A 27,942-nucleotide genomic window follows, 5' to 3' on the forward strand; every position below is an offset into this window, starting at 1 on the left:
CCAGGTTTGGTTTCATCTCAGCCTGTTCTGGAAAAATCCAGCCTAGGGATGCCTGCACCACGTTTGCAGAACTGGCAAGGCAGGTAGTGCAGCTCAAAGCAGCCCAATGTTGTTACAGGTGCAGCTCTTAAATTGAATCAATGCTGGTACAAGGAGAAAAGGAGGCAGGAGCGTGCAGCCAGGAGCAAGGTCAGGGATGAGGTGAGAGAGAGAAGAGGACCAGAGCAGCCCTGAGTGGTCTGCCTTAGGTCACAGTAGAAACACACCTCCTGAACTAGCTGAAATTTCATCATGTCCTGCTGCACCAGAGAGATTTAGAACTTGGGAGCAGTGCTCCAGTAATGTATGGGGACAGCAAGGGCTCACAGTAAGTGATGTTGCAATATTCTGAATGAAAAAGGGGCTGATGGCTGGTCATTCCTTGTCTCTAAGCAGTAAAAAACATCAAGTGAATTTAGTAGTAGCCAGGTTCAAAATAAACACAAGGAAGTGGCTCACCACAAAGCAGAGCTGCTGAGAAATGCCTTGCCTGAGAGACTGTGGGTGCAAGAATTGTGGCTTAAACGGAGTCTGCAAGGCGCATTTAAAAGATCCTGAGTGCTGTAAAAAAAGACCACAGCAGACTCAAGAAATGCCTTCAGCTGGGAAAGTTTTTTAGAAGAGAAATATATGATAGATTTGCTTTTATTGTTCCCAAGCCATCCGCTTTTGGAGACTGTTGGAGGCAGGGTAATGGATTAGCTGGCCCGTGATCCACGCCAGTGCAGCCATTCCTCTGCTCTTAAGACAGATAAATCCTACCAGCTTCCAGTTAGCAGCAGCTGGGAGATTTCCAGGGCCACAGCTAAACTGCTCTGTTCAAAAATATGCCTAATCCCTCTTTTTTTTTAACATGTTTCTGATCTCCGCAACATCTTGTGACAATGAATTATAAGCTTTGTATAAAAAATGTGCATAAAGGCACTTCATTTTTGTTACTTTAAATATGCCACTTGGCATCCTCATTGAAAGCGCTCTACCTGTCATAATATGAGAAAATACTAAAAAAGTAGGAGGTCTTTATAATATTCTTTCTCATATATTGCTACAGCTCTTTTCTAGCCTGAAGGAGTTCCTTTACTTATTTATATTTATTTACAACTCAGCACAAAACTATTCTCACAAAATGTTAGAAAATACATATCTTGGGAAGTAGCTTTGAAAGTGTAATATCAAATCTACAGCAGACAAAAAATAGGAAGTTAAAGCATAAACATTTGTTTCTACAGATTATTTGCAATTCCTTTTATGGTCTCTTTTGTGGTTGTGCTGATTTTTCATTGAATACAGACTCTACATTTGTATCAGACTGTTCTGCAGCACTCTGACCTAGTTCAGACCTTTACAGGCATGTAAATCAATCCAAGGGAGTAGTTTACGACAGTGAGTACTGTAATACTAACGTGAAAACATCGAATGTGAAGTATAGCAGTGGGGAATCCACAGAACTCAAAAAGGATGGACTGTGTAAAGTTACATGCTGTGCTTTCACCATGGCCGTGAAAATAGATAGTAATGGTGGCTAGACAGGAATGATGACAGAATAACACTTCTGTGATTCATTTGATTTTTGATGCTGGACTTAAACTATTCTTCTCTATTTGTAAACAGAGATAGAAGCAAATGTATAAACTTCCAGTATAAAGAAAAATCTCTGCTGCCCACTAGAAACAGTTTGAATTATTTGCTGGATCAGCATAGGTTTCCACTAGATGGTGCTCCTAGCATTAGAAAAATCATAAACAGATTCACCTGCTGCAATGCAAGCTGAGGAATAAATTGCTTCATGGGCTGGTGAACTAACAGACATGAACTGGCTTCTTGCAGACCTCAACCCACCCTCTCAGATCCCCAGGCTGTGGTGATTCTGCTCATTCTTCATGTCTACTAAGAACTCGCAAGCATAGCTTTTTAAATCTCATTCTCGTTTTCCTAGAACTTCTCCCAGTAACCTTCAGATCCAGCCTGTGTCCCTAGCTGTGACCTGGCATCATGCTTTGACCAAGCTGTGTGAGTGCCCACCAACCTCAGCTGACAGGCACATGCCCACCAAGCCCATGTTCCAGTCTTGCCTCAGAAGAGACCAGCCTTCTTGGCTCATGCTTTTCTTCAGCTGCAGAATTTCACACAGCCTGCAAGACACCTCTAAGATGTCTTCTGCAAAGCAGGCTCATAAAGATACATCACCTTGGAAAGCCACTTTAGGAAAAGGTACATATACACACATATTGTACAGGTTCTTTTTCTGCTCACCCTCATTCTTGCTATAGTTCTTTATACCTCCTCCAGTAGAGCAATAAGGTGTTGCCATCTTCATTTTTGACAGGAAAAACCCCCTCACATGCTTTCCATAAATAAAGTTCCATACAGACACTACCTTTTTCTTTTCCATTCAAAGATGTTTTAATGTACACTGGAGCCCCCCAAAAAAGCATTAATTTTTTTGAATCATTGAATAACACCTGTTGATTCCTTCCCCTACTCCTTTCCATCTGAGCAGCTTTTTCCCCAGTCAACCTAGTACCAACAACACACATAAGAAGAATATTGAAATACTGGAGACATTTCAGAGATGAGCTGCAAAAATGATTGAAGGTAGGAAAAGTGTGGTCCTATGAGAGATTTAAAGAGTTCAAATCCATCCATTTCAAAAGTGTTTAAACACCACCAAGTCCCATGATGGGAAAAGAAAGGAAAGAATTAGTAGAGAACAAAAAGACATAGACATAGTGAAGTCCAACACTACCTGTGTGCAGCAGAGTTGGTTCATATGCATTTGGGGATATTCCTTGCTCATTCAGCTCATGAAGAACAACTGCAGCCAGTTCCTGGGAACATTGCACTTGCCAGGCTAATGCAGAGTAAGCAGGCGTGTCATACTAAGGCTTTCCAGAAACACTCAAGCCTGGTCAGAGCTGCTGTACAGCATAGTCTGTGCAATTATCTGAAGGACTGATGGCATAGGTTTGTGAGGTGGAAGAAGCTAAAACTGAGCAGACATATCTATATGTAGGCTTCCCAAAAAAAAACCTTTTTGTTTTTTTGCAAGAACTGCCTGTCTTTGGCTCAAAACAGCTACCACTGGCTGGTGGAACTGACAAAGAGCTGGCAGTATCAGCAGAATTTTTACCCTAAAGTTCTGCTACTATGGTTCACCAAACTGAGATTTCTCATTTGGACGTAAGAGTTTCCTCTGACTTCTGCAAGATCAGTATTTAAATTTGCTGTAACCAGAGCACTGTTGATAAATCTTTGCTGTGACAGTAATACATGCTGCCATCCTGAAGGATCAGTACACCGTGTTGCAATGCATCTGGAAATAATACATCCTCATGTGGGCTGCTGGTGGCATTCGTGTACCCAGAATACTGAGTTTATTCACAGAAAGAATACTTCTTTGTTGTTTGTCTGACTTTAAGAGAAATCTTCAGTTACACTAAGACTGTCTTATCACACTTCATAAGGAAAGGCAGTTTGGTTTATTCTCTAGGTTGCAAATCCAATTAATAATTACTTTGCTAGAAGAGAGGAATGGCTGAACTTGGCCCCGGGCAGACTGGCAGTGAAATCTGCACTGACAGACAAGTGAAGAACTCTGAAGTTGAGGCCAACAGATCCATTTAGCCTGCTGTGGGTGAGCAAGACGTGTGAAAGAATGGGACAGAGGGACAGAGAGAAAAGCTAGAAGTTCGAACTGTAGCTGTCTCTTCTACGAAATGCTGCAGCTGCTGGGGGCAGCCCACTGTGTCCTGTTGCTTCAAGGGCAAACACCTGACTCAGTGTTAGACTGTGCCTTGTAAAGCGATGCTCTTAAAGGGAAGCAGCATCAAAATGAACTGCTCAGAACAATGTCCAAAATACAAAAGAGAGAGGAACTGAAGCCACGGTTGCTGCAATGTATTTGTGATTGCAGACGTGACAGCCACGCACCTTTCATTACAGTAAATGGTGGAGTTCTTATGCTTGGGAATTTGAGGTAATGTTGATTTCTGTTCCACAGCAGAAGCCCTTAGGCTCACTCCATTACCTACAAAGCCATCAGGCTCTCTGACACGTCCTTGTCCACCAGACAGGTAGGTACCCGATATATTGACTTACCCTGGTCTGGGGAACCTGTGATGAAAATACGGTGCAAGCTGACCATGCTTTCCTAAACTTGAATGTCCTCTCAAGAGCCAGGCAGCCTCCCCCGTGCTTACAAATATATGAATACTAGGTCAATGTAAATAGATTAGCAGCCTCTCCAGTGTCAGCTGCAACTAACCAGAATTACTAGTTACTTGAAACCCATCAAAGGAGGACAGATAGGTACTGCTGCTACAAATCCTGGCACCTCCTCCTTTCAGGAGTTTTCACGTGCAGATGTAGAATTGAGCTTTTTCATTCATTGCTGCAGAATGACCCTGCCCCAACTTAAATGGTGTTGGGTTAAAAGTGTTGAGATCTAGCTATCTGTCTGAGCTACCAACATGTAAGCACCCTGCCTGGAAATCAAACAGGAATGAGGACGTATATCAAGAAATACCAAGACTTTCGAAAGTTATTGAACTCAGTGCAAGAAAAATCTAATTCTATCCATCCTACCAACAGATTTTTATGTGTAAAAAAAAATCAGTCTTCAAAGAAAAAAACTTGGAAACAAAAGCTGCACACTCCATGGCTTACAATTAAATGTGGTGGAATATAAAAACTAGCTAATAAAATGCACTAATAAAGTAAATGCCTATTGTACAATTTGTCAACGCATCTTAATTACAAAATAAAATTAAGTTGATCATTTTGGGGTTCTTTTCTATGAGAAAAGAGCACTAAGCAGTAGTCCTGAGTGAAGAAGAGCAACATGCTGGTGTAAGAGATGTTTGGGTGGATTCACAGAAGAACACAAGACATTTTGGGTTAATTGACCTGCATCTTTTGCAGAAGGATATAAAACTGCAGGATTTGCATGTTGTCTGTAGCAACAAATTACCTAGATGTAACCAGTTCCTATATGGTAAATGACATGATACCAAGAACTGAAAGTACGATGTATGCCTCTGTGCAGTGAATGTATATAAATTATTATTATCTGTTATATTTAAATAAATATTATGCAGTTGCAAAGCTTCCGCTGAACTGATAGGCTACCAAGCTATATTTCTTTCAATTCAGAGAATAAGCCAATGACTAGGGATTTGACATTCATCAGAAGGGAGAGGGCTAAGCTAAGAGGGTGTTCCTCGCACACTGTGGACTCTGGCGTGGTTGGTTCATTTTCTGAAAAGTAGCAGCAAGGATTTTCTTCATCATGTAAGACGTCAGAGGGCAGTATGTCGATGGCATAAAAGAATCAAAGTTATAGGAATAATGTTTTCTCACACCTTCTGAATAATCCCAAAGTTCAGTTAAAAAGGAGAAAGAAATGCTTTACACCACAGCAGTAGTTCATCTGAAGAACAAGCTACCTTCTGAGAAATTTCCTTTTAAGTCATTATCATGTTACTAACACTTCATGTGACAACAGCCCTACTGATGCTACAGATAACGGAACTTGAGATTTATTAGAGCAATCGAGCCCTGAATACATTTCAACTTGACTACCTGTCACATTTTGCATTTTCTCTCTGGTTATGACTGTGACCATTGCCTGAGTCCCTGGCTGCTGGCAGATCTGAGCAGTTCATTAGTTAAACTTCCTAGCCAAAGAGGTAAAGTCCACACTTCTGGAGCAATGATCATTCAAGCAGAACACCACATGACCACCTAAGCTCATCTCTATTCTTCTGCCCCAAATCCCAGGCAGTAACTTTTGCACTAATTTCTATTTCTATTTAGAAAGACATCAAATCGCTACTAAAAACATCTAGTGGGAGGGATATAAGCATCTGGAAGGAAGCCTTTCAATGTTTAGTTATTTTCTTTCCACTCGCCTTTCCCCAAATCACCTCTTCGGGAATTTAATTTGAATCCGTGTGCTTTTAGCTTCTACTAAAGTCATTGAATCTCATTATGATATTGTTTTCTGCAGGCTTAGAGTTGTCTACCACTAAGTAATAAATGTAAGTACATATAATTATGAATCCTACTGAGTACATCAGACTCCAAATTTCTCACCAGCTCTTTTTTACAAATTGTGGAGTATTCTTTTGTGTTCCAGCTGAAACCTTACTTAAAGGACAGTGTTGTTTTTGAAGGGAGGATGTGATACTCAGGTAGCAATCTTGCTCACATAGCAAACAAAGGACTGTTGGACACTCAGTTGAAACAGGAGAGCCATGTAATTGCAGGCTTATGGCATGAGTGGGAGACTGTTGGGAGGATGAGAATGCTAGGCTGATGATCCCCTTGCCCTCTTAATAAATCCATGATCTCTGAATAATGCTGCCCTTTTCTCCATCTCACTGGGATGTTAGCTGGAGAACTACAGCATATGCAGTAAAGGCTAAGGAGAGGGCGGCTCCTCTAAGGGGTTGCAACCTCCACGCAGACGTGCAACTACTGCTGCTTCCCGGGCACAATATTTGAGTAGCTCAGTATTGCTAGTAACACACAGGGGCAATAAATCTCCCCTGCTTCCCTGGCAAATCCTCTGCCAGCTGTGGTAACTGCTGGTTGTGGGTGGAGTTGTACAAAGTCACATAGATGAGCTTGAACCTCATGTAAGATATTTTGTTTAACAGAGGTGGTTAAACAGGGCCAAAGAATCTGTATGACTGTTCTTCTCAGCCACCGAGTAGGTTTTCTGAAATCTATCCACCCTTGTCAAAGGCTTTGGAAAGCAAACTGATCCAGACAGCGATAGCACACTATGAATGAAAGAAGAGTCACTAGCAGGGAGTTCCTACTTACTAGTAGTTGCATCCCTAGTACCATCTTTCTCCACCTTCCACAGCTGACACTAAAAAAATCAATTACCTTTTGGCAAGAGCCAATAAAAGTATTAAAAACTGAGTAGAGGATTAGTATAGAACAGGCCTGTGCAATTTATAACTTAATCCCTCCAAGTAATTGTTACCAGCTGACAGGGTTTTAAACTTTCACATTAAATTACTGCACTTAGTTTTGCCATCCTTATTGTTTGACACCATGGATCACTGTTGTAATATATTTACACTGAAATGTTACTAACATGAAATGTTTTATTCTAAGAGTTGTCTTTTTGTTGGGTATCTGATCTTGAATTTAAGAAAAGCTGTAGAAAAGTCAGGTACAATCCGTAACATTAATTAACCACTCCAGCACCTAGAAATTATTCATAGTGTCAGGAACAGCTAAATGATACTCATACAAGAGCCTATCTAAATTTAACTGCTGTATCATGTTAATGAGAGATAAAATGCCCTGCGTCCACAAACAGATGGTGTTAGCCCACATTAATAAACTCACTGGAGAACTTAATATGCTTAGATTTAGATGGGTTATTCCACTGGACGACACAGTCGATGACGCATCCTGAAGCAATGTATCTGTATTTGGCAGTTCTTTATCGTCTTACTCAGTTCTACTGGCTACGCCGTCTGCTCTCTCTGCATCCTGTCCTGCCTCTGGGTTATCCTGACTGGCAGATACACAAGTGCAGCTCTTCGTGGTTCTTATTTGTGGAAGCCAAATGCAATCAAGATAAACCACTTACTGTTGCGCAGCCATATTTTGTATTTTCACATGATCCCTGGATTTTATTAACCCCAGGGAAGACCTGTGCATCGACCAACACACATACACACGCACACTTAATTTATCTCCCTCTTTCCCTAGCAGAGTGGGGAGGGCTATACAGGTAAGAAAGATCTGGCTGCCTGATTCTGCCTTGCCCTGTCTCATCCGAGGGCTGCAGCTGCCAGGGAGCTGGCACGGGCAGTGGCATGAACTGGGCATAAAGCCACTGGCACCACCATGACTCCCACATGGTCTCCTTTTCACCACAGGCTGTGATTTTGCCTCTCTATAATCTGCCTCTCAAGGCAACAGATTGAATCTGGACATTCTTGCCCAGGGATCTTTTGGCAGCTCATCCTATTTGCACTTCCAAAAGCCTAAAATGTTTGTATGTTATGTTTTGCATATTTAACCAGTGTTACTAGCTTACAGTAAATAAATATTTTAAACACATTAAATACTAGATTTTACTAATTAAATTAAACATTCTATGTGATTGGAAAGTGGTATTGGATATGATTGGGTCATGGCATAAATTTCACAAAGGCTGCTTCTAGTGAATTAATTTATATGAATTTGATTTACCTTATCAGCAATCTCCACTATTATTTTGTTATATGAATAATGCACAAAGCTTCCTAAAATAAATCTTTTGGATACCATTTTACTCATCTTCTGAATAATGTTAATTTAGTGCTCTTTAAATAAAGGTTGCCTAATACAAAAGCTCTGTAAATACATACAGTAACTTAGAAATGAGAAAACATAGGAAGCGGGTAGAAGAGAACGTGCAAACTGAAAGTTCAAATGTGTTGGAATTCAAAGGGTATTTTCATAAGATATTGTAATATTTGCACAAAGATACAAGTGTGGTGACTGCAGAGAGCTCAAGATGTTCTTATCTGCTTTATATAATGTGGTCTGGAAGATGGAAAATGTTGACTTAGTAGTCAGTATTCCAACTTGCAGAATTTACAATGATAGTCATATGGAGCTTTACTTGTTTTACACTGGGGCACAGGCTTTATATAGGGGGAGAGAAAAATTACTTCTTTTGAGCATGTACATCAGTAGAATTAGACAAGAGTGCATTTTCTACTTGCAAACCACAGATATACCTGAATATACACAGAGAAGAATTCAAGGGTTTCATTCCCTACCTTCCAATTATCTTACACAGGGGAGAGACTGTTTCATTTCCTTAGGATTCCTCTTTTCTGTTGGTACTAGAAACATAAAGTGGTTTTAGCTAAGACATTCAGAGAAAGAAGAGGAAGAAGGTGTATAAAGATGAAAAAGAAATGAACACAGATACAGAGAATTACAAGCACAGTAAAGCACTGAAAACATTTGCTACTTTAATTCGTACCTAGTCCCCTTTATCTGTGCACTCTTTTCATCTTCATATACCTTGTGTGTGTGGTCCTTTACCAGGATGTGTTTTTTCAAGTAAGAACTGAGAGGGGCTTAGTCTAGATCTGAACCATGGCTGAGAACCAATACATTTAAAGGTCAGTGTGATATTACCAGAACCACCATGGCCATTTTCTTCTGGGTTTCAGTATAAGAACAATGAGGGACAAATAAAATGCACAAGACAAATTGGGATACTCTTGATCAAGCAATCACATATGAGGCACATCTCAGATCCTAGAATAGTTTATTCCACAGACTTGGATCAGCCTTATGAAAAAGTTAAGCAAGGCTCATGTTGCCCAAAATTTCTTTTCATCTACTGGGAAAAGATGGAATCAGCTCCTTAAGGTCACTCGATCTCACAATGTGATTTCCACTGATGTGCAGGGTTTGTGCAACAAGAGTGGACGGCTCAGCACTGAGCACAGTGTCTGTGACACCTAACACATCTGCCCTCTCCTACTCCAGTACTGAGAGGCCATTGTCAGGTGGGAACTGGTGAGTTTGTTTGCAATCGCAGAAGCCAAGGTCATTGAGTTGATTATAACATCAGGAATGCTCAGGTGAAAAGTATATATTAAGTGAAAAACTATTACTCGAATTCCCTGAATTACATTTCCTAATAATTTCTCAATTACATAGGTCTTATCCTGGTTTTTGGTTGTTCTTTTTGTCACAAGGGCTTTTATTTCTTCAAGCTGACACATCCAAGATAATACAGCACTATCAAAAGAAGAAACTGTTGTTATCCCCACAGTCCTGCCACTAACTCCAGCCATTCCTCTCCTGATTCAAGAAAGCCAGATGGATGCTGCATTTCCTCACAAATCAGAAAAATGTGACCACATTTTCATTGCAAAATCTGTACAACTGCTAGTAATCCAAGAAGAACTTATTTGATTTTTCTCTTCATAGAATACATCTTTTTCCAACTATTTTTAAAACCTTTCCTGGTTTAAACACTGAATAGATTTGCAATGGGAGTCACAAGGGAAAAAAGAAAGAAGGAAAAACCCAGTTCAGAAATACCCCCTATGGAACAAGTGAAATCAACTGCAGAAAAGTTGGTTTAAGGGTGGAGGTATACCTGAACTGTGTTTGAACAGGTATCAGCTGATTCTACCAAGTGACCATCAAGGTCAAGTACCATCATAAACATCAAAGCAAGGACCTTTCCTAGGATGGAAAATATTTTTTTTAATAAAGTTCAGTGCTGAGGTCAACATATTTGCTTTTTATGAACATTTATTTGATTTATTTTAGAGAAAACCACTTCAGTTTAACTGTTAAATATTGAATACTCCTTTTCCTACTTCAAGGCTCAGAGAAGCATATTTCTGAATTAATATTTGTACGCTTTTATACATGAGTCCTTTTATTTGTACAGCTCCCTATAAATCATATAAATGAATGACAGAAAGGACCAATTAGAGATTTTGTGCACCAGAGTAGAATGGCACTTATATGTTTGTGCAGTCTCATTTTAATGGTTTCAGGTTCCACAGTTTCCCTGAGGAGATTATTTGAGAGCTTACTGCAATTTATTCTCATGATAGTCAGCTTCAACTTTTCCTTTTCGAATTGTACGATAATACACTTACATCCAACATAATGCATCACACATTTTCTTCTCTTGTGAAGCAAGGTAGTTTCCATAAATCCTGCAACAAATTCGTCATCTCTTCTCGTGTCCTTGTAAGTCCTTATTAGATGAGCCGCGTAGCATACACCAGCCTTGACAGCAGTGTCATATTTAAGGCTTTTTTGTGATTTGCACAAAAAAGTAGCAATCAAACCCCAATTCTGTAGTCGTACTTTATCCAATTTCCAAATTAATTCATAAAAAATTCCCAGGATACTTGTTTTTAAATAAGTATATTACACTATATATTGTAAGCATAAAATACTGCCCTTTTTTATATGCTCCCGCAGAGTGTTGCCCCCAGGAGCAAGTTTCATCATATGTCTCTTCAAGGATCCAAATAAACTTTGCACTTCACTGCACAGAAAGGAGCAGCATTGTGTAAGCATGGCTTATTCTGTGCTGCCATTTGCGCCAGTCCCTTCACCCCCCTGCTTATCATATGCCAAACTGGTTTGCTTGCAGACTCCCAGCCTGCCTTTCCCATTCAATCCCTGCCATGGGATTGCTCCTGTTCCAGGGCTCTCGCTCAGCCTCTTTACTGCGTGAATTTTCTCTCACAAGAAACAGGGCTTAGATGCATCATTTTAGATTTTCACAATTCCAAATTAAGAGGACTACAGAAATGCAGAAATATATTATTGCAAATTTAAGAAAGCGAGGCTGGACATTTTAACTTATTCATCTTGAGTTATACTGATCACAGCAGAATTTCAAAGAGAATAAATGAGAACCGAAATCCAGCAAAGCACCTGTTAACCTCCTAATATTTCGTGTCTGTTCACACACACTCTAAAACAACCCAGAAAACAGCCATCAAGTTATAGTTCATGGTACAGACATGGTAATTAGAAAATAATAGCCTAAACCCATGAAAGCAGTAATAAAATGTAGAATGCTGCTTGCACACCCAGTCATACAGAACAGGTGCTCTAATAGCGAAGGCTAAAGAGCTAAAAGAACAGGCAGGTAACACTCCACTAGATTTTGCAGTTGTGGAAGGTGCTACAAATACCAAAAACCCTGATGCAACCAATAATAATATTAGATCATTTTTTGGAAGCTGGCTTTAGAAAAGTGAGAAAACAGAGCTGGCAGGATTCAAGAAGCCTTGCTTGCATCTCACAGCTGAGCCTGTTCCAAAATCCTCGCTGCATCTTGTGTCCTACGCCTACGGGACGGGGAATGAGGGCATGTGCTGGAGCCCTTTGACGGGCTGAGGAGCCAGCAGCCACCACTGACCTGACAGGATGGTTTGTGGGGAGCTGCAACAAACCCCTCCAGGGCCAGCCACATGCTATGCGGACCCTGTTAGAGGGAGTCTTTGCTTCATTCTTCAAGAAATCTGTCATTTATTGTTGAAATTGGCCCTGTATGGCTGATCTAATCACTGGCTTGAAGGCACCAGAGAGGGAGCAAAGGAAAGGACAGCCAAATAGTCTGGAATGCAGCTAAAATACTTTAGAGAGTTTAAGGTTGAAAGGGATCTCTGGGTCACATACTCTGACCTTGGGCCAGTACATCTTATCACTAGTCCTGAACTGAACCAAGGAGCTTGTTTATGATTAAAACCTTTATATTAACATTAGATTATCTCAGCTTCCAAGCACTGATCCTTATAGATCATTTTAAAAAGCGTTAGCATGCAATACATTTTCCTTGTGAAGGTATTTGAACACTGCATTAAGACAACCCCTGCAGATCTTTTTGACAAATTAAACTGACTTAGATTTTTAAATGTATTGTTGTAAGAGATTTCCTCTAGTTCTGTAATATTTTGGGGGGTCTTTGCACCGCCTGATCTCTGATGTCAGAGGTACGCACCTTGTTCTAGTATCAGTCTCATTAATAGACACAGTAATTGATTTTCTGTGCACTAATCCTGGTAGTACACTCAACAGTCGTACTGGACACATTGCACTGGGACCTTATCTGTGATAGTTAGCTTGAAATTGGTTTTAGATGATTTTTGTCAAGACACAAGCTCTCATTCCAGAGGCATGGCTTATACTCATAAAAAAATAAATATATATTGGCTGTAAAAACCTGATTGAAAGTGCTAATTTTTCTCAGCAGTCCTGATGACAGTACAGTTGCTCTCACGGTACCTTACCAGGTTACCATATAGCACATCCATGGATTTTATTGATGGCGAGTTCATTTGGGATCTTTGGGAAACTCTTGAAAGATGATGAGCCTGCAGAACCTTGCAGACTCCAGCATCATTAAGATTAACCTCTGAAAAACTTTCTGATCCTTCAAAAGTCAAAACCTATTTATATGTTTAAGATATTAGCCATTTCACAGCGTTAGCCACTGGAAGTATGTATGGTATTAACCATAGGACTCAGAGACCATTTTGCAGTTCTCAGCCTAAAGATAAGGAACTGTACAGTCATTATCATTTTGCAGTTAATCAATTTACCTTTAAATCTCATTCAATAAGATTATCAGAATTGTTTGATTGACATTAAGGCTATCTTCCATATTTCTTTATCTAACAGCATATATATCTTCTGGACTGTTTTGCCTATGGCTGATGTTAAACAGTAAAGAACTGTACAGGTCATTCTTCTTGGTCTTTCAAAACCAGGCAGAACACAATGGCTAGTTTGTCTCTCAAGAACTTCTTTTATATTTAGAGATTTATTAAACCCCAAACTTAGATACTTCCTTAGCGAACTCCGTTAAGATCCCAGGGTGCAAATTAGCTAGACTCTTCATTAAAAGAAAAGCCAAGGTTTGCTTGGAACAGGAGATTCCCTGTAGATTTGACAAACATCTCGCCATGTGATGTGAGGACAATATCTTCCTTCTTCCAGGTACAGCAGGGATGTTCATTCACTACTATTGATCTAAGAACAACAAAGAGATTCCCTTCATCCCTTTCGGTTTTGGGGTTTTTTAGATACTCCCCATACTCAGTCATTGCCCCACTTTGGGATCCGAGCGAGGTGCCAGACCCGAACTGAGCAGAGCCAGCAGGTCCCCGGTGGCCACCCTGTCCACTGGTGGTGACCCCTCAGCCATTCCCCGAGCCCCCCCTCCCTAATCCTATTAATGACACCTTCCCCTAGCATGACTGTGGAGGTCAGCGCGTGTGGACGAGTAGATGGGTGGAAGGAGGGATGGAGGGATGGACAGACGGATGGGTGGAGGGAGGGAGGAAGGGAGAGATGAACGGAGGGAGGGAGGAATGGATGGGTGGGTGAGTGGACAGGTACATGGGTTGAGGGAGGGGATGGAGGGATGGATAGAGGGGTGGGTGAAGGGAAGGAGAGATGGGTGGGTGGGTGGAGGGAGGGAAGGATGAATGGAGGAAAGGATGGGTGGATGAGTGGGTCGACAGGTAGATAGGTGGAGGGAGGGAGAAATAGGGGGATGGGTGGAGGAAGGGATGGGTGGATAGAAGGAGGGGTGGGTGGGTGAATGGAGGGATGAAGGAAGGGAGGAAGGGGTGAATGGGAGCATGGAGGAATAGATGGGTGAGTGGGTGGGTGGATGGGTAGATGGGTGGAGGGAGGGATAGAGGGGTGGGGTGAAGGGAGAGAAAGATGAGTGGGTGGGTGGGTGGACAGGTAGATGAGTGGAACGAAGGAGCGGGGACAAGGAGGGGAGGGAGGGAGAGATAGAGGCATGGGTAGGGGAAGGGATGGGAGGATGGGAGAAGGGATGGGAGAATGGAGGGAGCGATGGGTGGATGGAGGGAGGGATGAATGGAGGGATGCAGGAATGGATGGGTGGGTGAGTGGGTGGGTGGACAGGTAGATAGGTGGAGGTAGGGAGGGATAGAGGGATGGGTGGAAGGAAGGAGGGAGGGTGGAGGGAGAGAGGGCTGGATGGAGGGATAGATGGGTGGGTGAGTGGGTGGGTGGATGGGTAGATGGGTGGAGGGAGGGAGGGATAGAGGCATGGGTAGGGGAAGGGATGGGTGGGTGGAGGGAGGGATGAATGGAGGGATGCAGGAATGGATGGGTGGGTGGGTGGACAGGTAGATAGGTGGAGAGGGGGAGGGATAGAGGGATGGGTGGAAGGAAGGAGGGAGGGGTGGAGGGAGAGAGGGCTGAATGGAGGGACAGAGGAATAGATGGGTGGGTGAGTGGGTGGGTGGCCAGGTACATGGGTGGAGGGAGGGAAGGATGGAGAGATGGGTGGATGGAGGGAGGGATGGGTGGATGAATGGAGGGATGCAGGAATGGATGGGTGGGTGAGTGGGTGGGTGGACAGGTAGATGGGTGGAGGGAGGGAAGGATGGAGAGATGGGTGGGTGGATGGATGGAGGGATGGGTGGATGAATGGAGGGATGCAGGAATGGATGGGTGGGTGGGTGAGTGGGTTGGTGGATGGGTAGATGGGTGGAGGGAGGGAAGGATGGAGAGATGGGTGGATGGATGGAGAGATGGGTGGAGGGAGGGAGGGATGGAGGGAGGGGTGGATGGAGGGAGGGATGTTTGGATGGAGGGAGGGATGGATGGAGAGATGGGTGGATGGATGGAGAGATGGGTGGAGGGAGGGAGGGATGCAGGGGGGATGGAGGGAGGGATGCAGGGGGGATGGAGGGAGGGATGCAGGGGGGAGGGAGGCAGGGCTGGGTGGGCGCGCGCGCGGGCGGGCGCCGTGCTGGGCGGAGGGGCGGCCGCGGCGGGCGCGCGGGGCGCATGCGCGGCGGCTCGGAGGGCGGGGGCGGCCGCTGGCGGCGCTGGGGGCGGCGGTTCCTCCGGCCGGGGCCGGGCGGCGCGCGCGCTCCGAGCCGCAGCGATGAGGCTGAGCGGCCGCGGCCGGGGATGCTGCGCGCCCGGCGGGCGGGAGCCGCCCCTGCGGAGCCCCTTCGTGCACCAGCTGCGCTTCAGCCCCCTCCAGAAAGCCAAGGTAGGGGCGGCCGGGGCCCGGCTCTCCCTCCTGCCCCTCCCCGCCGGCTCCCGGGCCGCGTCCTGCGCCGGGCGGGGGCTTCGGGAGCCGCCGGGGGGGGCGGCGGCGCGGGGGCCGTGAGGGGGGAGGGGGGGTCGGGGGGCAGCCCGGAGGCTGCAGGTTGTGAGGCGGCGGGGCCGCCGGGGGGGCTCGTTCCTCAGCCGCCCCGCCGCCCATTTCTTGAAAAACACAAACCAATTTTCTTAAAAAAATGTGGGATTTGATAATCCCACGCGCACACGGTTAAAAAACCCGCATCCCGCCCGTCTGAAGTTTGGCCCCTGGGTGAATCATCCCTGTGGCACAATTTACGCATTGAACAGGTAGCAAGAGTCGGTATTAAAATGCTATTTCCCGGTTGCATGAGGGTTTTTTTCCCCAGTTTACGGGTTTTTTTCCTCCCCCGCTCCTTCCAGGGGCAGCAGGAGCTGGCTGGGCGGTCAGGAAGCTCAGCCCTTGTCTGAGGGTTCCGCAAGATCTGGGTCGCTTGCTGGATGAGGAACTGCCGTTACGGGCTCACCTAGGAACCGCTTGGCCATTTCTGCTACTTGCATCACTGTAATGCTTCAGTTCCCTAAAGTTGTTGTTGTTTTGGGGGCCTAAGAGCCTGACAAGAAAATTAGGGTCCTCTACTACCGAACCTCTCGGATCAAGGTGCTTTAGATCCAACCTTAATAGAATTTGCTTATTGTTACGTTGCCCTGTTGCTGTCCAGATACTTAATACAAGGCGTGCACGGCCCGATTTAAAGGACGTCGAAATGTGCTTCGTGCTAAGTATCTAACAGCCAAGGAGTTCATAGCAGACTCCAGCAGAAAAGGCTTTTGCTTTTTTTAATCAAATTTCCCAGAATGATACAGTTAAATCCTGGATTCGGTGGTTGCTGGTAAATTGTTGTTTGAATAGGAAAAGGGAGAATAGGTTTGTCGTTCACCTCGTTCTGTCTGTACCTAGAGCTTCCTCAATAAACCATATAGTTGTAATTTCTTTTCCATGTAACCCAACTTTATTCCTGAACTCATGTTTCTGATGTAATTAATGAGATAGAACTCTTTTAGAGAGGAGGGAGAAGCAAAGATAAAAGCATGTGTTCATCTGGACTAGGATTGTATCTAATTATAACAAGATTTTATTTTGCAGTGTTAATGTATCTTATTTTTAGTGTCACTTTCTACTTGGTTATTTATAAGGAATTTTAAAAATACTCTTGGAGGGGGCAGAGTACCAGTTTCACGGTTCTTGCAGTACTGAGTCCCATATGAGCTACTGGTAGTGCAGATTTGTTGTTAGGTCTAACAGACCTTCAGCTGCTTCAGTGACTGGTCATAGAAAGTACCTGCTTTCTGTGTGGGCCACCCTGTACATCTGAATGAGACACAAGCTTTGCCACTGGGTTTCAATGATTTGTTATTTTCAATTAAAACTACAAGATGTGTTTAAAGCTCTGTAGTTCTTTCCAGCACGCAGACCAAACGAATAGTGTTGTCTGAGTGCAGGTCAGACTTGCTTTTTAAGTGAATGATCTTCTATTGATGTATTGCAGCACAGAGTTCTTGAACCCAGACTTTCTTGCGGTCTTAGTTTTGCAGTTTTTATGTGTGGAAAAAGCTGACACAAGGAGCTGTGATAGATTTTCTTCTTTGCCTTAATCATGCTCTTCTAACCTCTTTGCTGATTAAAAGAAAAGTTGTGCTTGAGGGTAGAGGTTGCTGAAGAAGAGCTATGGAACTGTTCCAGTTATGGGAAATGCTGCTCTCGGATAGGGAGACTTCTTGAATGGGAAGTCTGCTTTATAGTCAATCATAGCAGCTTGTGTTCTCTTCCATGCAGTCCTGGCCTCTTACTGAGGTTTCTGTATGAAGTATTACAGCTGAACTCACTTCCTGCTCAGCTGCGGGCGCCTATTGTGTCACAGGCTTTTCTGTCTGCCCTGTGAATCTAACGGGTGAGTTCTGGGATTGCAAAGCCTATTGAGGAAGGTTAGGAATGCGTGGTAAGGAGGTGGGTGAAGAAGTTGATGAGCACAGAGGACTTGGGAGACAAGACTGCTTTGTCTCATGGTTTGTTGTCTGTTGCTGATGATCTGTCAGATAGCCCCATTATCTTCACTACCACCACATCCCTCCCTCATCCTGCACTCTGCAAGAGGTTAGATTAGCTTTTCTGCTCGTTAATACAACCCAAAGTAAATGCATTTTAGAACACTTCAGCCTGAGACTGTGGGAGTGGAGGGAAAAAAAAAGTAGAAAGTAAGAGCACAAAACAACCACAAAGAGGAGGAACACAGCTACAAAAAAAAAATCCATTTGAGTGCCAAGGAATTGTTCACATCATCTTTTATTGGCTTTATAAAGAACTAGGAGATAACAGGAGTATAAAAGCAGTAAGGCTATTTGAGAATGAAGTCTCATGCTTCCTCTAGAAATGATGGTTATTTCACTCTGATCTGAGAGTGACAGTCATTCTTGAAGCTACCTGTTTTATTTCAGTACTATAATAAAAAGATTCTTTATGGAAGGCCAACAGACATAATTTCATTAATCGTGAATTTTGTTTATCTTAACATCATCTGGGCACCTATAACATAAGTCAAAGCTCTTGATGCTAGTTACCTCTGCAGAACAGGCAGGAACATTACTGGAGCTGTCACAAAGTGCTCATAGCTTTGTTTCCCTGCCACTTAAAAGCAATATGATGCCATTTTCCTTGCTTCCAGTGTTTCTGGCCCTCTTATTCCATCACTGCAGGTGTTCCTTTGGTGTCTTGGTGAGCTTTTTGGCTCATTAAACCAGCAGTTTATTGTGGTTTTCTGTTTTCTGATAATTTTCTTTTGCTGGCATTGCTTTTCTTCACTCTCATGCTGTATTGGCTCATTGCAAGCTCATATAAGTGCTAGAGCTGACTCAAGGGGAAGATTGAGGAGAGAGTGAACAGAACCACCCTCTTGAGCAGCAATGATCTGTTAGATTGGCTTGGTTGCACATGAAAATTTCTCCTCCTTTATTTAATCTCCATGATTTTGTCAATCAGGGAACTCTCAGAGTGGGAAAGCAGAGTGGCAAGACTACTGTTCAGTATGTGACTGTTACTTTGTAATAAGTTGTGGAAGTGTTGGGAATAAACTGTTTTTTAATAATGTATCTCGTATCATTAATTCCAAAGATGCCCTTTTTCACCAGAGGTACTATACTGACTTTCGAGAGACATACAGAAGAGGAAACAAGGGTACTGACTCTTGTTCAGTGCTTAGATATGTGGGATGTGGTGTTTTGGAGAACTTAAAAAGGGGCTTAAGTTCTTATTTTATACCTTCATTGTAGGTTCATACTCAAATCTGAATGCAGAGTCTCTAAATGAGGAGAACATGGTACGTATTTAGTTAAGGTGCCTTCCTGTACATCAGATTGAAACCCTTCTGACAGAGAAGTAGAGTGCAGTTTCCGAGGGAAGCCTTTTGTTACAAGCTCTAAGACCATCCTCTTCCTTCCTGCAGTCCATGTCAAAGAATATGCTTCAAATGCTGGAAAATTAAATAGGATCCCGTAGGCAAGCAAATGTTATATGAGCTGTAGTTAAACCCTGCTTGAGAAAATCGGTCATGAGCTGAACCTGAACCTCCCAAGGTACAGCTCTGGATGGACTGCTAGAGATCTTTAAATGTAGCTTAAAATGCAGATATTTACATATGACTTATTATTAATTCTATATGCGTACTTTAATAGAAAACATGTCTGGGTGCATGTCTTAAATGTGTAGAAATAAGATGTCTTTACAAAGTCAGACTGGAAGCATAGGTCTCCTGTGTCCTGATCTCTGACAGGAGCCAGTGGGGACCGTATTTTCTCTGTTTTCCTGTCTGACACTGACACTCCTGCTGTACCTAGGTTTTACGGGATAGAAGCTTTCTTATCGACATTCAGGCACCTTCCTGGATATAGACAGAACTGTGTTAGTGTCTTTTGTTGATTCCTAACCTTCTTCAGGGGCCAAACATACTTCCCTCTCCTACCAGATTTATTGTGTGACAGGTACTGCACTACCACCTGCAATAAAGGAGCCTGGTGTCACAGTCAGACCCTGTATACCTGTATGCTTGAAACTGCTTCTTCCTGGTGATTTCCACCACTTATCTCTGGACACAGATGAGCAAGAGGTCTTTTCTACATATTTATTCCATCTTTTACCAGCTTATGGATGCAAGTACTACTTCCATTCTGTGATGTGGCTCTAAAGTGATCTTGGTACAAAGGATTGGTACAGAGTTGCAAAGGACTGAATAGCTTACTACCAGTCACCTGTCATTCAGTTTGCCCTAGTACAGCAGGAGATGTTGAGGAATGGGAGGGAGAAGGTGCGAATCCCAGAGGACTCGCTTGTTTCCTGTTTTTTCTTGACAGCTGGTCCTAGGCTTAGGAGCCTAGAAGGGCTTTTCTGCGATAAGAGTGGTAGTCTTGTGTATGGATGCAGAATTACATGAGCTGATGTGACTTCAGTGCCTGCTTGACCATCACCAATTTAGGAAGTTGAATTCCTTCATCTGGGAAGCTAGCCTATGTAAGGGGGAAAAAAAAGTAAAATCATTTTTCTTCTGATTCTGCAAACTGAAGCGGTCCATCCAGGGACTGGAATCCTGTTTTGGGGAATAAGACCATGGTTGTTAATGAGGTCATGGTGTCAGTCTGAACAATCGCTGTAAAATCTACCATTGCAGTTGGCTGGTTTATACCCTAGATCAACGAATTTGTAGAGCTTCAGGATGAGTTGACTGTTGAGCTGTTTTTGGAACTAAGAGGAAGCAGGAACCGATCAATGGGAAACTGAGCTGCACGATGACTAGATCTGCATCAGGGAAAAGAATAATATGAATAATGCTTACCACAGCAGCCTGGAGATGCATCAGATTAAGCAGAACACGAGACAGCACCTTATGCCTCATTAATCATCCATGCCCAACCATTGCAATGGTGAAAAGTGCTTTTTGACCTCATGTAGTGCATCTGTCAACATATAGCATATTCCCTTTTGAATTCTCTTTCTCTACATGGCCCTTCTGTGTCATAGGGACGTTTTCATCTTCTTCTAGCCTCCGCACAGCTTTGAAGAGTTTTCAGTTCCCTTTCTCTCTTAGCCAGTCATCTGAAGCTGTACCCTCCTCCACTTAAAGAGCTGATTTTCTTCCTGTCCTTTGAGTGAGAAAGGTGGGTCTCTCAGCTCCTAGAACTTTTTCCTGGAACAAGTGTATCATTGCACAGACTGCAACTAAGTTGTGTTTTCTGAAGGACAGTTGGGAACAACTCCAGACAGCTCAGGGCTGCAAGAGAAGTTCCAACATGACGTGTTTTTCACCAAAGTTAAAGGCAGAAGTCTGGCTGGGAATAGGCTCTCTCAGAACTAGAGTGCTTGGAGGAGGGGCAGGAGCAGCTAGGCTCACCATGGCTAACTGACTTTGAAAACACATGCTTTCCAGGAAGTTGTGCCTGTTAGCATGGGAATAAAAACTCATATGTGTGTCTGGATGTTTGTCCAGAGCTGTCTCTGCACAGTGGTTGCTCACAGCTTCTGGTTCCAAGAACGCACAGCAGAGGAACTGGTGCCTGCCCAGTCCTGGAAGATCTTTCCAGCTTGGGCCATGCACCTTGCTGAAGAAGTGCACATCACCGACTGGCAGGTGCTGTGATGGACTGGCTTCTCTACAGTGCAGCAAGATTTACAATACACCCATGCTAAATATTTACTTAATGTGAGGCTGCAGAAAGGGAAAAGAGCATGTGGATATATTCACAGACAAATACAGGGTCTGAAGAAGTGTGGAAAGCTAAGGCTGCGTTAGCTTTAAAGCGTGTGATGTTTCAGCTATAATTAAGATGGGTGAATACAAAGCTGTTATGTACACCATAATTATTTGTTTGGATTGAAGTGTCTTCTGCTATTTTTAATGTTATGTATTTTTAAGTTAAAATTTCAGGTCAGTTTCAAGGAATATTGACTTTTTCAGTTTGAGATTGTGTTAGAATAATGCATTTGTTTTGGATTTTGCAGATTGCCATCATGACCTTGACTCTGTTTCCTATCCGACTCTTCTTTGCTGCATTTATGATGTTGCTGGCATGGCCTTTTGCATTCATTGCTTCAATGGGACCTGAGGAGCAAGAGCTTGAAAAGCCTCTGTCCTGGTGGCGAAAGTGAGTAACTGATGTGAATAACTTTTTAGTTCAGCAGTTTGAAATGGAAAAGATTGGAAATAACCGATATCTGTCCCACAGACCTGCTTTTCTCAACAAAAGAAAAATATAAAAGCTGTTGCTTAAACACTTTCCTCAAATGAGAAACTAAAAATACCTTAACTGTTTGATTTACCAAGGATTACAGGGAGAGAAACTCATCAACTCTGACCTCATATCTTTATTGAGGATGCAGTGTGAGGCTTCATTGTGACATCCTTCAATTTCAGTTATTCTCATAGTGTCAGCTTCTTGTTATAAAGATTGACACTATACAATGTACCTTTATTACACATTCAAAATTGTTGTTTTAAACTGCTTCACTCTGTTTTTTTGCCTCTCTGATGAATTGACAAAACCTCTGTTGATTCTGTAAGGGCTTGCCCCATTCTTTGCTGCTTATTAATAAGTCTGTGCTTTCTTTGATATTGGAATGCTAATTAAGGTAGAATGTAAGGTAGTGTTCACCCATCCATAAAAACTGCTGTTACGGGAGCAAGGAAGGAGTGTGTAGCCTCCTCTGTAGAGAACTTTAAAATTAGGAGCTGGTACTAGCATGAGGGAAGCTAACTGGTTTTTGCATCACAGGAGCAAGGAGGCTGAGAATTGAAGGCATGTAATTTTACATTTCAGTTGGAATGATAGCAGTATAATGGCTAAAGCAATAATGGAGTGCCTTTGATCTTGTATACAGTTATTTTGAAGCTTTTTAGATTGTCCCTCCTCTATTTCATCCACTTCTCGGTGTCACCCTGCTCTCCGGTGACTATGACAATTTGTGGTGTTTGGTTTTTGCACCCTAGTGGTTCAAAGGTAACAAAGTAAATGTTTATCTTTTCATGACCATCAGATAGCTTAAAAAACAAACAAAACAATCCCCCCCCCCCGCAAAAACCAAACCACCGAATCACTTTAGGAGGAGAAAGAGAAAGGGAAGGAAGTAAAATGTTGCTAAAGCTCCCAGATATGTTCTGTAGGCATCCCTGTGTTTGAGAATCTGTGCCCAACAATTCTCTACTCTTTTACTTGGGTAAGCTTGAACCCAGGAATCAGAGTTGTTGCATTCTAGTGATATCCTAATAGCATTTTTCAGGACTCAGTTTATTAGAGCTTTTTTTTGGTGTTACTAGGAGGCATTATTAGACGTTATATAGAAGAAACGCAACAGTCATAGTCTGAATCATAATTAATTTAGTGATAAAATAGATGCTAATATTATTGTAATTAAAAATCATTCATATTCAGGTGTGAAATAAAATTGAATGGTGTCTTAAAGTGATCTTAAGTCTGCTGAGAAAGAGACAACAGAAGGTCTACGCAATGTTCCTGCTCTGTTTAAGCAGCAGATATCTACTCTGTTGTGCATACAAAGTATTTACATAACATTTTTCTTTTCATTATTTTAAGGTATTCCTCTGGCACCATAACTATTTTCTCAACTCCTTACAGGATAGTGGATATTTTGCTGAAAACAATCATGAGGCTGATGTGGCTTGCTGGTGGATTCCACTGGATAAATGTAAAAGGCAGACGGGCATTGCCAACAGAAGCAGCAATATTAACTGTGGCTCCCCATTCTTCCTACTTCGATGCCATTCCTGTAACTATGACGTTCGCCTCCATTGTGATGAAAGCAGAAAGCAAAGATATTCCTGTTTGGGGAAGTAAGTTGGCAGATACTTAGTTTCTGTGCTTACTGAAAAACAAAGAAAATTTTGCTGTAATGCTTGGTGAAATATTTTTTTTTAGTGGTTTACTCTGAATGTCAATAGAAAAAAATTGAGGAGGATGTGGATTTTCTCCCTTTTTCCAAAGTGGGATTGTTGTACAAAGTCAAAACAATCACACAGAACTCATGGTTAAATTTGCAGTGAAATTGCAACATTTTAAGACCTGACAAATAGAAAAGCACGTTAATATGGGGCTATAGAAGCAAAGAGTGAGTCTATAGAGGAAGTTCTTTCTTGGTGCCAGTTTGAGTGCTATCCCAGAAACGTGTTTTAGGAATGTTGTCTGCTCTGATGCCCTGCCTTAAGGGAGTGCTGCTAATCCTTCATGCATCAGTAAGTTTTTTTCAGGCAGGGTGTGAGAGATAAGCAAGGGCAGATTGTTGTGCAGTCAGATTTAATCGTAAGAAATGCAGATGCCTGAGTTGGTAGAGTTTTGGTTTCTGTCTTTGGAATTACCAATGAAGATGCTCAAAAAGGCTTGAGAGAGACCTCTGATTTTTGATGCAGTTGTGCCAAACAAATGTGTTAGTGTTTAGGCTTGTAGACTTCTAACCAAAGTCTGGAGGGAGGTGTTCTGGAGAAACCCAGCACATTGTTTCTAGGAACCAACAAAGTGCTGAGAATCTTACTGTGTCTAGTTGTGCAGATTTTTAAGGTAATATAAAAATAACCAAAGATTTTACTTTGGCCTTGGGTAGAGACTCTTTAAAAGTCCAAACAAAAGCTTGGAGTTCCTTTGAAACTAAGTGGAATTGGGCTGTTGGTGCTGACATCCTAAAATTCCATTAGATAATGTGGGTTTAAGGGCAAAATGAGAAACTGGGATCATGACCACAAATGGTGTGAGGTTACCTATGGAGGCTTTGTGGAGGGAATCTCTCTGTTTAAAGGTGTCTCTGTATCTGATAAAGCTCAGACCAGAACTGTAGGTGTATCTCTGTTTCACTGAATATCTGATTAATATAGTTTAGGGGAAGTTAGTGGCACTGAAAAATCTGTGTAAAAATTATTGTTAGGTGCTTTGAACAAAACGTTTGTAGGCTTGTGTTTTTAAAAACAGATGTATACAAACAAATGTAATGTGAAAATAGAAATGTAACTCCCTTGTCCAGTACAGAAAAACATATTGTTCTGAGATGGTAAGTTTGCACTTCAGCACGGTATATGTTTATGCAGACCTCCTTTGGTTTTAGGAGCAGTCCAGCCGCAGGAGCAGGGGCAGTTTTATCTTCTTTCTCAGATGACTCAATTGACTGTTTAATATTTACTGGCTTAGTAAAATAAAGTAGTCCACGTGCAGCTCTCCTTTACTTGCACATGGACTGTTTTGAAGACTCCACGTAATAAGTTCAGTGGGGACTGGTGGGAAGCCTGAGGAGAATCTACAGGGATAGGGAGGTTGTCGTTATACTTAAGGTAGCACAAATATATAACAAGTAGTTCAAGCCATTTCCTATATACCTAATTTAATTTTAAGATAACTTTTAGAGGATTTAATTGAAAGTCTAAGCTTACTGCAATAAACTTTAAAAATTATTCACTTGGTTTTGTTCACGTGTGAGAGAGACCAATTACAGAAAAATATGAACCCCAAAGAACTACTTGTAGTGATTTGATGGAATATTACTGGAATGTACAGTGCAGTCAAGTAAATGAGTGTTTTGTCTTGTATAGCTGCATTTGCTTTGTCATGCAACCCCCAAGAAAACGTAGTCCCTTATGAAGTGTTCAGAAAAATGCCACGGAAATGACACATGGCAGAGGTCACAATTGGAATTCAGAGTTCAAAAGCTTCTTTTAAAGGAGTACTTTTATATGAGCAACATTAATTTACAGCATTTTGTGTTTATTAGAGTAAATGGACCTTAACAGAAAGGTAAGTAATTGCTGTTATGATTAGTTTGGCTTAAAATTTAGTGAAAGTTTTCCAGGGGGGTGAAGTTGTGATTTATTTTTCTTTTACTGTTTGAAAGAGATTTTCTATGATGGTACTGACTATCCTCTCCTCCTTTGATATAGTATTTTAATATCAATGTTATTTAGACCTCTCTACATACACACAAACATAGATTTCGTGTTATTGGACCACTGGTATTTTCCCTTATGCTGTATGTGAAGAGATGGTTGTGGTTTTCTTGGATTGTGTGGTGAATTTTCAATGCTTCAGGCATTCATCTAGAACTTATCCCTGAGAGGTCACAATTGTGTTTTATGTTCTTCAATTCTGTGACTCTTGCATACTTGGTATACAATCTCCAGTGAAATTTTGGGGCCAGCCATTGATAGTCCTAATCTTGCTATGTCTTAATTGAGTCTTGTTAATAGTCATTCAGGATCTTTTGGGAAGTTTTTAAAAAATACATTCATTTAACTGTGTGAACAGGCTTAATTAAGTACATGAAAAATGAGGCAGCAGAGAATATTTGAAGGTAGTTTCCAAGGATTAAGACTTAAGATGAAGAGTAGATCTTCATCCAAAATATCCAAATATTATATTAAAAAGTTGGCTTTCTGATGTAATGACAATGTTTATCAGGACATTATGCATTGTGTACCAGAGGGATCAGATGCTTTAGCAGGCACAAAAATCTCCAATTGCGAACTGGTTACCAAGATTGGTTCCAGAAGTATTTTAATAGGTTTCTGAAGCAGCTGTCTGTATTATTTTACCCTTAGTTTGCCAGTCACGGAATATTAAGCTTTTGATCCACTTCTGAGTCTTGATAATTAAAAGCCCATTGTTCATGGGATTGGAAGCATTCCACAAGTGTGTTTGTGTATTAGTATTTTATTGCTTTCTGACTTGAAAACAGCTCTCCTGAACCAGTAAGAATGCCAGAACAGATGGGGCACACCACCACGATGCTGAAGTACATGTATTTCTGTATAGTGACTTTCCGGGGTTTTGGGGGGTTAGAGATTTGCAATTTGCTGGACCATTTTAAAGTGTGCAGCCCAGGGAAGGTGACGTTTTTGAATCTGTTACACCTTACATTGACTGAAGAAGTTGGATCAGTTCATTTATCAGCACAGGTCCTTAAACTTTCATGTTTTGTCTATTAGATCTCACTACAAGTCAAGACAAACTCTTCGCATAAATTCTGGATGGTTACACTTCACTGCCTTAGTTTTGGCTGGTAAAGCAACCTGGATAAGTGTTTTTTGTTGCCAAAGTAGTCCATGCTACTGCAGAAGTACTTCAATAAGAAGGAAGAGGGATTTGTCAGTAAATACGATTTGGTGGAGATTTTGTTGGACAGCTTTTGTGATTCGGACATCATCTGTGATCTGAACTTTTGAAAACTAAATTTAAGGTGATAAGTTAATTTAAACTTTAAGCAACTTCTCAACATCTGTAATCTCACACTGTGTAAAAGAGGAGGTCACTGCCAGTGAAGTGAATGGGGGGATATGTTACCTTAAGTTTATAAAGGGAAAAGGAGGCCATTTGTACCTGGCAGAATACAGAAGAGCTATAGGGGAAGGAACAGTCATACTGTGCTATAAAACCTATCAATTCTTTTGTGGATGGTTTTTTCCATATCTATTAAACTTAAGAATTTTTTTTTGTTCAAGCTCATCTTTTGAAAGTACTTTATAGGCCTTTCTTGAACATCATGACTAAAAGACAAGAAATAAGTAACTTAGCAGGAAATATATCCAGCTACCTAACAAAGCATGTATGTTTTTATCTCTGAACTTGAAAGCTGCCAAATTACTTATCAGCTCTGTTACGCAGCCTAATCCTCCAGTCCTTCACCATAATTGTGACCCTGTTGTTCCCCCTCCTCAAGTACATGAGAATGAACAGTGGTAGACTCCTAGATCTTCATTGAGGATCTTGCATTTAAATACTTACAAGATTCATCAAAACAGTCCTTAAACCTCTTTTGGAAAAACCTGCTGTAAGGTGTAGATATCACGGATTTCTTCTCTTTATGAACTGTAAGTCAGTTGCTCAAACACTGTTAAGGTCACCAGCTTGAATGCCAATATCCTGTGCTTTGTTGGCATGATAGCCTGCCATGAGTATACAAATGATTGAAGATGAGCTCCCCAGTTCTGAGGAATGTCTTGAAGTTATTGCCAAGCTTATACATTTCGTCCTCTCATTTTAAAACTTCTGTTTGAAAATTCAGTGTTTCCTTCAGGCTGTGCACGCTCGGATAGTCTTGCAACATTTCAGCCCTCACAGGAGCTCTCTTGGAGAGACTTAAAATAGTTGTGCTGTCACCTGTGTATTATACATAAGTCCTTATTGTTTGGATTAGAATCTTAAACTTGGATTTTTTTATTATTTTTTTTTACCGTAACTTCAGTAAACAATTACTTCTCATGTAAACTGCTACTG

The 27,942-nt window shown here is 41.9% G+C and overlaps 1 protein-coding gene across 2 annotated transcripts in view; it reads left to right on the forward strand.

The window, feature by feature from the left end:
• The first annotated feature begins 15,463 nt into the window (after nt 1-15,463).
• The window catches only part of LPCAT1 (lysophosphatidylcholine acyltransferase 1), a 59,294-nt gene continuing 46,815 nt past the window's right edge, over nt 15,464-27,942 (forward strand). For both annotated transcript variants that reach the window (XM_069853358.1, XM_069853357.1), the window contains exons 1-3: nt 15,464-15,601; nt 21,680-21,822; nt 23,311-23,525. In XM_069853358.1, coding sequence (XP_069709459.1) covers nt 15,491-15,601; nt 21,680-21,822; nt 23,311-23,525 — 469 coding nt within the window. In that variant the 5' untranslated portion in view covers nt 15,464-15,490. The remainder of the gene's footprint in view (nt 15,602-21,679; nt 21,823-23,310; nt 23,526-27,942) is intronic.

Source organism: Phaenicophaeus curvirostris, chromosome 3 (genome assembly GCF_032191515.1).
Source record: "Phaenicophaeus curvirostris isolate KB17595 chromosome 3, BPBGC_Pcur_1.0, whole genome shotgun sequence".
NCBI classification, from domain to species: Eukaryota; Metazoa; Chordata; class Aves; order Cuculiformes; family Cuculidae; genus Phaenicophaeus; species Phaenicophaeus curvirostris.